Source organism: Plecotus auritus (assembly GCF_963455305.1).
Source record: "Plecotus auritus genome assembly, chromosome: 1".
Classification (NCBI taxonomy): domain Eukaryota; kingdom Metazoa; phylum Chordata; class Mammalia; order Chiroptera; family Vespertilionidae; genus Plecotus; species Plecotus auritus.
Genome location: NC_137770.1, coordinates 188,226,747 through 188,240,608, shown reverse-complemented (window position 1 = coordinate 188,240,608; position 13,862 = coordinate 188,226,747). Strand labels below are relative to the sequence as shown.

Below are 13,862 nucleotides of genomic sequence, written 5' to 3'. Positions count from 1 at the left end.
TCTGCCACCTGACGCCTTTCTGACCTCATTTCCTGTTATTCCCCTTGTCAGTCCCTTCAGCTAAGCTGACCTCTTCTCTGTTTCTGGAAGAAGCGAGCGGGCTCTTGCCTCTGAGCCCTCCTCGTCCTCTTCCTTCTGCCTAGAATGCTCTTCCCTTGGGTAGTCATATGTCTCTAGGTCTTTACTCCAAAGTCACCTCTCAATGAGCCCTTCCCAGGATTCCCTATCTAAAATTTTAACCTAGTGTCCCCACCCCCTTCCTGCAATGCTTTTTCTTCTTAGGCTAAGTCTGTGTCACTATATAACTTACTATATTTTACTAGAGTAAAATATTTTTTTCTGTGTATTATCTGTCTCCCCACCAGATTATAAACTCTATGAAGACAGGGATTTTTTTCTCCTTTGTTCATGCTCTTTCCCCAGTGACTGCCACACAACAGGAACTTGACATTTTTTTTTAAGTGTACTGAATTTAATTCAGACAAAATTGAAATTATAAACTTTCTACATAAAATGATTGCTTAAATGTTTTCCATTTTTAAACTTGTTAATTATTCAGCCAGTCTTAATCAATAGTTTTGAAATCAATTTTAATGATCTGACAATATGATATACCAAACTGAGGTATTTATATTTTCTGTTTAGCCCACTTTCTGGAACATTTGATAGCAGCTTTCCACCGCAAAAACATTTTTAGATTAAAATTACTTTGCCCCCTATGGTTATCTGTGGGCACCGGTAACAAATTGTTTTTGCTAGTGCTAAGTGAGACAATGCTGATTGGCCATTGGGAACTCTAACAAACTTTAAATTTCAGCAAAATGCCAGAAACTGCTAATCCTGAAGAAGAAGCTAGGTATTCTGAAGCTAAAGGATACCAGGTAATTTGACTTTCTTGATAGCTTTATAATGCAATTGTTTACATTTTCAGGATGCATGCCAACCAGGTAGAGAGATGACTTTTGAAACTAAATGCAAATTGAAGGTATTCTCTATTGAGCACAACTGTGTAATATTTAGTGCTTTGTTTTATACAACAGAAAGTACATTACCAAGCTCTAGAAATTAATAGCTAAAACTGATGGCAATTTCTCCTTTGATTTGACTGCCAGCATTATCAAGATCCACAATAACTCAAAGACTCTAATAGTATTCCATCCCTTCACTTATAAACCAGGATAAGGATAATGTGATCTTATTCATACTTTCCAACCTCATCTGTGTTGGTATCATCTGGATGGATATTTCTCAGCATTCAGTTGTTTAATAAGTGACTTGTATTGTCCTGATCTGTAAAATGCTTGGATGGCTACATTACAGATAGAATTAAGGTTCTTAAAATTATATTAATTTTGAAGAGAATAGCCTAGAATTTTAGAATATATTTAATAGTTATATGTATTTCTTCAAATAAAAGGTGTTTTTAACCCTGAAATGTTTAAAGATTACAACAGTATTTAGATTATTTTTCCCATTAAAAGTGCTTTTCCCCAAGTATTCTCAAAGAGTGGTATATATTTTTTATTCTCATATTGGTTGTTATATGTCTGTGTGGTAGTTAGTAAAATACTTAATGTGTATTAAAATCAACAGATTAGTAACTCAATGCTATGTTGACTTTATTTTCAATCTAATGGCCACTTGACTTCAGTGAACTAACTAGATCTTTTTAGTATATTTACCAAAGGATAAACATGTACCTTTATCCATAGCTAAATGATAATTTTTTAAAAATTTATTGTTGACAGTATTACAGATGTCCCTCATTTCCCCCCTTCACCCGGGTCCCGCCCCACCCTAGGTTTTCCCCATACTATTGTCTGTGTCCATGGGTTATGCATATATGCATGTATGTTCTTTGGTTAATCTCTTCCCATCCTCTCTACCCGCCTTTTAACTGATATTTGTCAATCTGTTCCATTAAATGTTAATGTTTTAAACATAATTTTGTTGAGCCCAATATCAAATATTATTTGCCTTTAAATCAACTACATATAGGTTTCTCTGTAATAAATAAAAGAATGAAAACATTCCAAGTTTTGATTAAGAATACTGGCTCTCTGGCTACATTGCCAGTTATTAATCCCAGTTCTGCCCCTTAATGCTTGGGAATTCTGGGACAAGTTACTTGACTTTCTGTGTCTATTTCCTAACCTATAAAACAGGAATAGTAAATGCCACCTAACTCATAGGGATATTATGAGGATTTAAAATTTTTAGAATAGTGCTTGGTTCATTTTAGTATTAATATATGTTAGCTATTAATATAAATATTACATCAATTGTTTCACTCTCCAGCCCATGGACGGATACTAGATCAGATACATTGCTAATGAATATAAGAACATATATTGGGGAACCAGCCTGGTAGCAGACAAAATTATATTCCTCACCATGGAGCCTGCTACCCTGGCAAATCATTTAAAGAGTATGTTATAAGCTGCTATACTAAACTTAATGTTATTATGAATGATATAAGTAACTAAATTAAATGATCTCTCTCTAAAGACAAAAGGAACAAGTTTAGGCTGACAATAGAGCAAATAAAGAAGTCTATAAAGTTCGTTTATATGAACTGACTTCATTGCCTTACTAATATTGGACACCCCTAGCCCGTTTGACTCAGTGAATAAAGCATCAGCCTGCAAACCGAAGCGTCCTGGGTTGGATTCCAGTCAAGGGCATGTACCTTGGTTGCAGGCTCCTCCCCAGCCCAGGCCCTGGTCAGGGTTAATGCAGGAAGCAACCAATCGATGTGCTTCTCTCACATCGTTATTTCTCTCTGCCTTTCCCTCTCTATTCCACTTTGTAAAAATCAATGGAAAAATACCCTCAGGTGAGGATTAAAAAATAAAAATAAAAAACAATAATATTGGACAATTTTCATTTTCACATGGAATAATTAGACATATGAAAGCACTTTCATTAAAGTATCCACACTTGGGTATAAGTAAATTATACATGGTTTGTTGTTTTTTAATTTAAAAAGGACTTCTAGGGGAAGGGTGTTTGAATATACTTTTGTATTATATTTATTCTTAGAACTGCAGTTTGTAATTCGCAATGCTTTAGGATAAAATATATTGTCTTTTTACAGAGATTCTCAAAGATGCAAATTGTCTGCTTGGCACTGCTTCTATCCCATCTGACCTGGGCAGCACCAGTAAGCATTTCTGATTTTAGTTATGAATCATAAAACCAATCCCTCTTTTTATCTGTTTTTCTCTTAAGCAATGTCTTTTCAAATTAGTAACGCTTACCTAGTTCAGTGACAACGAAGCAAAAAGGAAGCATCCAGCACTGGACACCGAAGCGTACCACCAAGGAGGCCTTCAATAAACATGTGCTGAATTACAACATGTCCACACGTTGCCTTTTAGAAAACACCATAAAGAGTACTTTTGAGAAAACCAAGAGCCAGCCACAGTGTTTGAAATCAGCTAACACTAATGAGAAAAGGCTCAGAGACCCAAATTATAACATGTCAAAAGAACTTTTCAATATCTTACTAAAGACAGGAAAAAAATGACTTGAATACTTTATGGCTAAACAACTAGATTTTGTAAATATATGGCAACACAAAAGGAGCAGAGCTTTCCTGTAATTCTTGTAACACCTCAACACTGTGAGATCCTGGTAATGATTTTCTCTTCATCAGTGAGGCTAAAGATGGGAGGCAGTGCCCCCAAGCTTACCCCAAACCAAGCTCCAATTTCCTTTGTGTCTCTTTTCCCCTCTGATTCACCCAGATGAGTACTCAGGATGTGACTAAATTATCTTGTGAAAATGCTGAGTGTTACCGATATTTTCTGCAATGCAGACACAGTGCCAATTAGATAATGTCTGGAAAGCATCCTAACTTCCCAGAGTAACCTTTCAGTTGGAGAACCATGGAAACGAGTGGTCATGCCAGAAGTACTTAAATATAGGTCCTGAGCGAGTGGGTGACCAGTGGGTAACCCACTGACAAGCATGAACAGTGACATCGGGAGAGGACAGCGGAAGTTGAGGAAAGCTTGTCCCCTCTCAGCTGACAGCCTCTAGCAGTCCTGTGGGGATCGTGCTGCTTAAAATAGACATCTGCCAGGCCCAGTCCACATGGCTTAGCTCAATCAGGGCAGCCGCAAGGCATGATGGGGGTCAAGTGGGTCTTGCTGACCCAGCTCAATCCCACTAGCCCAGGATGAATCTATTTTGAGCAACACAGTCCAAGGAACAGTGGGAGTGGCACTCTCCAACCATTTTCCAGTAAATGCACTATGTCAACATCAATCCAGTGACCGCTGGTCAAAAGCAGGTACCACAGTTCCCCCCCAGTGGGAGACAATGCCATCTCCATCGCAGGGCCATATTCAAGCACGGGAGAGCTGCCAAGTGGGTATAGGGGGAGATGGGAGGGGTGCAAATTTCAAATGAGAGAGGATTTGCAAAGACATAGAAACAAAATTTGGAATTATAAATATGATGTTTTCTCCCAGATATATAGATTCTATTTGAGCATTTATCTAAATCAGTTAATAATAGTTTGGTGTTATCAGAAATTGGTATATATTGAGTCATTTACATATGTTTTGGAACTAGAATCCAGATTCAAATAGTAGGGGAGGAAAAAAATTTTTCTCGACTCTCCTAGGGTCCCTGAAAATTAACTGACAAAGATATATTAACGGAGAAAAGCATACAAGTTTTATTGAATTTTTATATGTACTGGGAGCCTTCATAAGAGAATGAAAACCTGAAGAAGTGACTGGGGCAGGAAGCTTTTATTTTACCTTTTAGACAAAGAAACAATAAATTTGTGAAGCATTGACAAGACAAAAAGTTTGGACTATGGGTAGTCCAGCTAGGGCTAGGGAGTCCTTATCTTCCTCAAGTAAGAACATTAAGGGTTAGTTTAACAAGGTTTGCTTGCACATCCCTCAGGTGTGGTCTCTGGACTGGTAAAAGTCTGTCTGCAGTAAAAGGAGAATTTATTTCCTGCCTTTAGACAGAAGAGGAGGAACTTTTTCTCCTTACTACTTTTTAATTGCCTTCAGCTCAAAACAAATTTTATGTCAAAGAAGCATATGTGGGAGTCATGTTCTGGTTTCCCTCAAGAACAAAATTTAAAAATGGAAGAAAAGAAGAGCATTGATTATTGGGCCATGTAATTTAATTAGTATTCATCCATATGCAATTGACTCTAAAGACTTTGTGACAAGTCACTCTGTTATTAAGTTCAGGATTTAAGATTGTGAACTGTATTAAGGACTCCATACTCTCAAGTATGTTTTTAATACGTGTGCCTGTGTTATGCTCCCTAAGAAGACGCCAAATACCACAACCGGCCATTTCTTTTTACAATTAATATCTAATCATCAAATGTTTATGCTTTCTCTTTCCTGTAGCCCCATTTCCAGATTTGTTTTCACTGTTTTGATATTTTTGGAGAAATGATGCAAAAATCTAAATGTAAATGTACAAGGTCACTTAAGAACCAACATAAAAAAAAGGCAATAAAATGATAAAACATGCCTGAAAGTACTTAATATAAAGTATGTTAATAAGTATGTTTTTCCCATATATCAGGCCATTTAGAACTGTATTATTTTAACCCTGGGACTTTCAGGCAGAGGCTTTAGGTCAAAATATCTCCTTAACTTGTACTAGTGCTACCAGCTGTGTAAGTGTAGGCAATTCTGTTTCTCTCCTTTCTCACAGGGATTATTGTGGGAATCGGCTGAGATTATTACATGAAAGTAGTTTACAAACTGTATAGTGCTATATAAATATAAGGTGTCATCGACAAACTTTTTTTTCATACAAATGTGTGCTTTTATTTTTATGGTCAAGAGTTGTACTTTTATTTTCTATAATAGATAGATTTCTGGGAACAGAAGTATTGAGTAGAAGGGACTGTATATTTTTCCATAGATATTGCCATATTTTCTTCCCCAAATGCTATACATCTTCATATTCTCACCACCGATATGTATCACACTATCCTTCCCTCTAGATCCCCATTCATTGAGTATAAAATTATATTTCATTATTTCTTTAATGTGTATTTCTCTGTCTTTTAAAAGTTGGATTATAATTGACACACGATATTCCATTGGTTTCAGGTTTACAACATAATGATTCAATACGTTTATACATTATAAAGTGATCTCTACGAGAAGACTGTCCCCATACAAAGTTATTACAATATTATTGACTCTGTTCCTTAGGCTGTACGTTACATGTCCCTGACTTACTTTATAACTGGAAGTTTGTTCTTCTCAATTCCCTTTACTTCTATTGCCGTCCCTCTACCTCCTCCCTTGGCAGCCACCAGTTCGTCCTCTGTATCTGTAATTGGCTAACTTTTGTTGTTTCTAGAATGGAGTGGCCTGTCAAGCAGATCTGCCTTAGAGCTCAGCCAGTAGAGCACTTTTACTAAAGTTTTGAGTTTATTTCTAAGATGATTTCGTCAGTCAGGGTTTAGTCAGGAAAACGAAATTCATGACAGGGATTTCAGTAAGGAGGGTTCTATTTGGAGACTAGTTATAAAGTGCAGGATGAACAGAAAGGGCCAGCCAAGGGTGATGAAGCAACACGAAGACTGCCTTGGGCTAGAGGAACAAGGAAGGAGATGGTGGTCCCAGTCCTGGGGGTACCAGGAACTAGGACCACAAAGAGATGCATCCAATCCTAGAGATGCAGCCCAAACGGGGAGAGCAGGGAAGGACACACCTTGGCTTCTCCTCTACCCTTCAATCTCAGGTGGGTCTCCCATCAGCCAAGCCCAGACTGGAGCCAGATGGCAAAGTAACTCAGAAAATGTCATGTGTAGGGATCATTACAGAGAGAGCAGAAATACGGTATCTGAAAGCATGCAGGATAACTGCTCATATCTGATTGCTGGGAAATACAGAATGCCAAGGCTTAATCAGGCATAATACTCTTTCCCTTAAGGGTTTTCTCTCTTACACGGCAGACACCACCATGATGCCCGTTTCCCCTTCAGCATACAGTCAGACACAAACCAGTCCCACCCATTGGTTCCTCTTGCTACATCTGAGATAACTTAGGAATTTCAGAAATAAATAAGAAAGTAAAAATACCAAGACGAAAAGAATTGGTATGCCTGTTGCTTCCATGACGAGCTTGCTCCAGGATTCTCAGTTCTTCTTCTGCATGCTCTCCTGTGACACCTAAATTTTACCCTAAAAACTTGGAATAAGATGCCTGGGTCTATGTCTTTTTAGTTTCTGGCCTTTCTCTAATAGCTACCTCTCCCCTCCCCCTCCCCCGCTCCCCCGGGTACCCTCAAGATATTTTTGACACTTTCATGTCAGATCAAGAGAAGTATTTTGTCCCAATCTGCAGGTTACCCCATTTTCCTTTCCCTGAAAGAAATATCTGCCCAGGTAACTGGCGTGATAAAGCCCCATCCTCGGATGCGGTACTTCCCCTTCCGTGCAGGGCTGTGGTTTTACTCCTGCAGGATAACCAGCGGCAGCCTCTCTGAACTCACAAAGCCATTACTGAATTTTTTAAAATGTATTTTTTATTGATTTCAGAGAGGAAGGCAGAGGGAGAGACAGAGAAATATCAACGATGAGCGAGAATCATTGATCGGCTGCCTCCTGCACACACACCCCAATGGGGATCAAGCCCACAACCAGGCATGTGCCCTGACCAGGAATCGAACCGTGACCTCCTGGTCCACAGGTTGATGCTCAGCCACTGAGCCACACTGGCCAGGCACCATTACCGAATTTACGCAACTAATGCACAGTGTCCTCCCCAGCCTGGCGTGGATGTTGTTCTGTAATGGCGATGGCATTGCCTCCCGTGGGGGAGGGTGCGGGCACCCGCTGGTGGCACTGAGACAAATATTAATGTGGCGAGTGTACCCATCCTTTTCTGGTCAGGATGATTTCCCACATTGAGTGGTACAACCCAGTGAGAGAAAAATAAAAGATTTGCTATTTGAAGACATGAATGAAAGAATGGATGTTTGGTGGATTTTTATTTCTTGTTTCCTTTCAGACGGTTCAACCACAGGCTGAGAAAACTAGGCAAGACTGTGCGGAAGAACAGAGGGTAAACAGTTATTCTTCTCAAATAAATCCATTTCAAGTCTGTAAAGGAAAAAGTCAGAGGAAATTTTTAACTGTCAAAAATAGTCTTGTGTACTTAGAATGAAAGTACAAAACCATACACCATAACTTTGGCACTTTAATTCTGTCACCATGTGTGACAGAAAAGAGAAAAGCATTCCAGATGGAGATTTATCTTCAATAGGATTTCTTCTTACAGAGGGATAAGCGAGTAAAAATTCTGGGATATTGTTATTAGCAAACACCACCTTCCCACACACGTACAGGAGAGCAGAGCAATCAATGAGGGAGAAAACAAAGGAAAGAGCAGGAAGGAGCCTTAACGGGGAGTTCTGTTTACATGGAGTGGGTTTCCGAGGCATCCAGAAAGTTAAACAAGCTCCCTCCGCTTTTCAGGTCACAAACTGCAGCTTCCTCCTGCCTGCCACGGCTCCTTCCGGCAGGCTCAGAAAATGCTGTTCCAAGAACTAACAATGTTCTGTTCTCTGTCTCAGCTGAAAATTACAAAGGCAAAAACTGCACATTTAAGAGCCTGGATTTTCATGCTGCAAGTTTTGCCAATTTGACATCAGACATGTATACTGTAAAATCTGCTTTTCTTCTAATCCCCCTGCCCCCTCCCGCCTGAAAATACTTCCAAGTGCTCCATTTCCACTGAAATGCGGTCATCAAATTGATACACCCGGGAGAGAGGGCAGTTGATAGTCATCCGCAAGGAAAACGGTTTAGAGACATGCAGAAAAGAAAGGAACAGGCTACTAGTATCCTCAGGGACTGGTGGACACACGCCCTCCTGTGGTTATAGGAAGAACTGCCATTTGTTAGAGGCAGAATTAGCCTTTATACAAATTTTAAAATATCTGTACTATCAAAAAGAGAGCCAGGAAAGCATCGAACAGACTGTTAAATTACAGTGGGAAGGCTGGGGAGTGTTGGGGAGGGGGCGAAAGAGATCAACCAAAGGACTTGTATGCATGCATATAAGCACAACCAATGGACACAAGACACTGGGGGGGGGGGGGGGATGAGGGCATGTGACAGGGGCTAGGGGAGGCTGGGGGAAGGTCAATGGGGAAATAAAAGGAGATATATGTACTACTATGTGTAATATTTTAAACAGTAAAATAAAATTTTAAAAAAAAGAGAGCCAGGGAAAAAAAAAAGAGAGTCATAGATAAACCCATCTTAATAGAATGTTGTATTTTTGTAGATCACCTATAAGGGTCACCATGAGAAACATGGGTATTATATTTTCAAGTATGTTTACACATCACCTGGGAGGAAAAATCAAACGAACATAAAGGTAAGCTGAATTTCTGAGTGATGATCCTTATCAGGAGTCAAACTTGGACGAATTCTAGGGAGAAAGAGTTTACTCTTCTCCTGCTCTGGGGTTTTGGTCTGTGGCTGGTGCCTTTGTCTTTCCCTCATACCCCAGGCTCCTCAGCTGGCTCTGCTGTGGGACTTTGTGTTCCAGAGTCTTCCTGACACCGGTGGGCCACCCCAGGCCCTGGTCCAAACCTTGCCCTCCTTCATGGCCTGTCAAGCCAGGTGTGGTACTGGTGGACCCCAGACACCCATGAAATTTATTTTGGTTTATTGCTTCTGATTAATGTTTGGTGTTTTATAGGGAGGTTTTCTGGGCATATTCTACTATATGCTCTAATGGTGAGGATTAGAGGTCATTTTGGCCTAAAGAGTGACACATTCTAATGTCCCTTAAATTCATTCCACAGAGGACACCATCTGTGTCAGGATGTTCAGAAGAGAAAGAATAAGGGCCTTGTCACTGGAATGGAACAATAATTCTTTCATTCAGTTCCTTCTTGTAAATTCATTGGCCAAGGAGCTGGACACAGCTTAAAATGCCATCAGCAAAATGGACTACTTACATTTTCCCAAATCTGGCTTCATTTCCCATATGAAGTTTCCCTTCAAAATGTTGTTTTGTTCTGCTTGATATTCTGCAGATGCATCTCTAAGACCAACTTCCTGTTAAACTATGTATTGAGCACTTCATACTGTGCAAGATACTATGTGAAATAAAATGATTGAGAGAACTTAATTCTCTCTCTCCAGGATGTTAGGATTATAAAGGAAACAAATGGCACTTACAAAAATCATTAACCCAAGACAGAATGTGCAAAGTGCTACATAAGAGGTACTCAAAATAGTATGCTTTTGGGCTTGGATTAGAAAAAGATTAGTTCCTAGTCGTGTGTTCAGGGGAAAGTACATAATGGGAGTAATTGAGCTGTGGAGGATGAGTAGGATTTGAGCAAGCAAGTGGCTGGGAGAGGCCACATCCATGAAAAGAATAATATGAGTGAAGGTGTACAGGTAGAAAAACAGAGCAGAGGAAAGCAGACCAGCCAGCTGACACAGAGATCATCACACAGTCAACAGTGCAACCATCAGGCAATCAGTTAACACAAGCAATTGCAAAAATAATTGAGTACCATGTAAAACAATTTAAAAGTTGTTTTATGTTTTCACTCATAAAAGAACTCTGTTCAGTCTTTAGTGATATGCACAGAATTCATTAGTATACATATATGCTACTGTTTTAAAAGCAGTAAAAGCACTAAATGTATAATAAAACTTCCCACTTCAGAATACAGAGGGAGAAAAGTTAAGGAATTATTATAATCTAACGATTTTCTAATGTACCTGCTTAAACTCAAAAGAATAATTAGCAATAAGCAAATGAACTTGATTGCAAAGGGAAATATAAATGTCAGTGTAAAACTTTCTAAGATTTAATGTCTTAAAATAAGTCAAATGTTTAAAATACTTCTTATTTGCCTGGATGGTGTGGCTTGGTGGTTGAGCTTTGACCTATGAACCAGGAGGTCACAGTTCGATTCCAGGTCAGGACATATGCCCAGGTTGTGGGCTCGATCCCCAGTGGGGGACGTGCAGTAATCTCAAATTATTGATGTTTTTATCTCTCTCTCCCTCTCCCTTCCTCTCTGAAATCAATAAAACTATATATTTAAAAAATAAAATAAACTACTTCTTACTTAAAAACAACTCACTATAAAGTTTTTTTATTATATATTTTTCCTCATTGCAAACTCTTATTTTCAGAATATACCTGCCAAATAAAAGATTAGTAAATAATGATATTATAACTCCTCAAATAAATAATTTCATATTAGCTCTTAAAAATACCACAAGTTGGAACTTTTGTATATTGCATATTAGCCAGCTTCATAAGAATAGTGGGCATGTCCATAAACCATTTTTATCTTGAGATTCAAGTGTGAGCTGATGCAACAATTTTCTCACTGCTTCAAACATTTATAAAGTACCTGTATAAAAACCGGCAGTCCTTCAAGTAGTACAGTACCATATTTGAGAGAGAGAGAAGAAGAATATGAGAATAGGAGAGAGAATCATTTTAAAAATATGAACTAAGAATGATTAGATTTTTAAAAGTTAACATAAAATAATCACTTTACGTTAAAAATTACACTTTTCCAGGAAGAAAGAAACGAAGACAATATCGCTCTTCACCTTTCCGGCAAGAGAAGAAATCAAGAGCCAGCACTTAAAGAAAACATTGCCCAAGAGAGAGAGAAAGACTTGTCCCTCCTTGGAGTTGATAAAAATAACCAAATTAGTAAATCCCCAAATCTTTTTGAAAATAGACAGACAACGAATGAAGACTATAGTATTAATCACAAAGATAACGCCCACAATGACCTACAGATGCCCATTTACCCCAAATCCACCGGGAATAATGGGTCTGAGGATGGAGACGATGTTCTCAGCGAACTTCATGACCAAGAAGAATATGGTGCAACTCTCACCAGAAATAATACACAACTTACAATGGCGCCAGGAGCTGCGATTGAACCATTAGGGGACGAAAACAGAGATATCAAACCCAGGATCATTCCAAACAAAATTCCAGCAAGTGCAAACCATGCTAAAGCCCCCTCCAAAGGTAAGAAGAATCATCAAAGAGCTCCGCAAGCCCCCAATATTCCAGCCAAAGGCAAAAGCACACACCACATCCAATACAACACTGACTATCTAAAACAGCTCCCCACACTCAAAAGAATCCCCAGTGATTTCGAAGGCAGCGGTTATCCAGATCTTCAAGAGAGGGGGGACAATTTCTCTCCTTTCAGTGGAGATGGCCAACCTTTTAAGGACATTTCAGGTAAAGGAGAAGCTATGGATCCTGACCCAGAGGGTGCAGGTATTCCAACAGAGCTTTCCGGCCCGGGGGAAGCAGAGACGATGAACCCCGAAGCAGGAGGCCCGGGTTATAACGACATCCCAGAGGGAGCAGAAGATGGCAGAAGTGCCACTGGAACCCGGGATGAAACAGCACGAGAGGCAAACACCACTGACGTCAGCCTCGTGGGAGGCAGCAACGACATCATAGGGAGCACCAATTTCAAGGAACTCCCTGGAAAAGAAGGAAACAGAGTGGATGCAGGCGGCCAAAATGCTCACCAAGGGCAGGTGGAGTTTCATTACCCTCATGCACCCTCAAAAGAGAAAAGAAAAGAAGGCAGTCGTGATGTTGCTGAAAGTCCTGATTATAATGAAATTCCGAGAAATGGCAAAGGGGGGAGTAGGAAAGGTACAGAACATTCCAACAGGAATCAGGTGACCTCCAGTGAAAAGCCAAGATTTCCTAGTAAGAGCAAAAGTCCGGGCCAACTCATCCCTCCTCAGGGTCTTGACAATGACATTAAAAGTGAAGTAGGTTCCCATAGTGACCCCAATAACGAGGGGACTATAGCCACACACAGTGGGAGAAATCAGTATGGACCCCACAGACAGAACAGCTCCCCCTGGGGTAAGGGTCTGCCACAGAGAAAGGGCCCCTGGGCTCATAGAAAATCCCATCCCAACAGGAGGTTCAGGACCCCCAGAAAGCATGACAGCAGTGAGTCATCTGACAGCACCAGTTCCAGTGAGAGCGAGGGAGACTAGGCCACTAGGAATTCCCAGCAGGATCAAGTTCAAATCCCCAGACATCCCTCACTTGACCATGAAGGAGAGTCGCCAGATAGTGGATCAGATAAAGTGAAGAAGGACAGGGCAGGGGACTGAGGAAGTCTAGAAATTCAGCCTCCTGGGCAGAACTGTGGCTATTTTTATGGTCATGGTATGAAATTCTATTCAGAGTTACAATGCTTTATGAAATTCTATTGAAAGTTATGACGCTTTTTTAAGAAAAACAATCATTAAGGATTTATGCAATAGGTAGCATTTGAATAGGTGTCATTTAAAAGTAGTTTGTGAATGTCAAGCATCTCTTGTTGCTCTGTAGATATGAAAACAAACAGTATCTCTCATATCGTAATCTGTAATAAATGATCAATAAGAAAAGTCTGTTGGCTCTGGAGCTTCATTTCAGAGACAACAAGATTAGTCCCGCGCCTGGCAGAGGCAGTGCTGTGAAGTCAATCTGCTGAATAAAGCTCGTGAGCGAGCATGCCCTCATCCCTCTACCCTCATCCCTCTCGGCCTAAGCCAGCATTTCCCTCTTCCCTGAAGAACCTCTGCTCTGGTAAACATATCCTGCTTCTCAGCCTGCTCACTCTCCTCTGCTGCACATTCCCAGCTTCTCAGAAGGCAAATGTTATTCCCAGAAACAAATCGCCATGTTATCACTTCTACCTCACTTCCACACAAAGAGAAAAAGAACCTGAAAGAAATGATAAGTGAACCTGATTTTCCCCTAATTTATTCTCCATTTTCCAAGCATAACAGAAATCAGTATCAATGGAAAGACTTAACATATCACCC

The 13,862-nt window shown here is 39.9% G+C and overlaps 1 protein-coding gene across 1 annotated transcript; it reads left to right on the top strand.

The window, feature by feature from the left end:
• Window positions 1-821: 821 nt before the first annotated feature.
• MEPE (matrix extracellular phosphoglycoprotein) lies at window positions 822-13,043 on the top strand (the record flags this gene model as incomplete). Its single annotated transcript, XM_080655488.1, has 5 exons — window positions 822-881; window positions 3,098-3,163; window positions 8,017-8,070; window positions 9,298-9,390; window positions 11,574-13,043. 5 exons carry the CDS (start codon window positions 822-824, stop codon window positions 13,041-13,043), a joined length of 1,743 nt encoding a protein of 580 aa, XP_080511614.1.
• Between the last annotated feature and the right edge of the window lie 819 nt (window positions 13,044-13,862).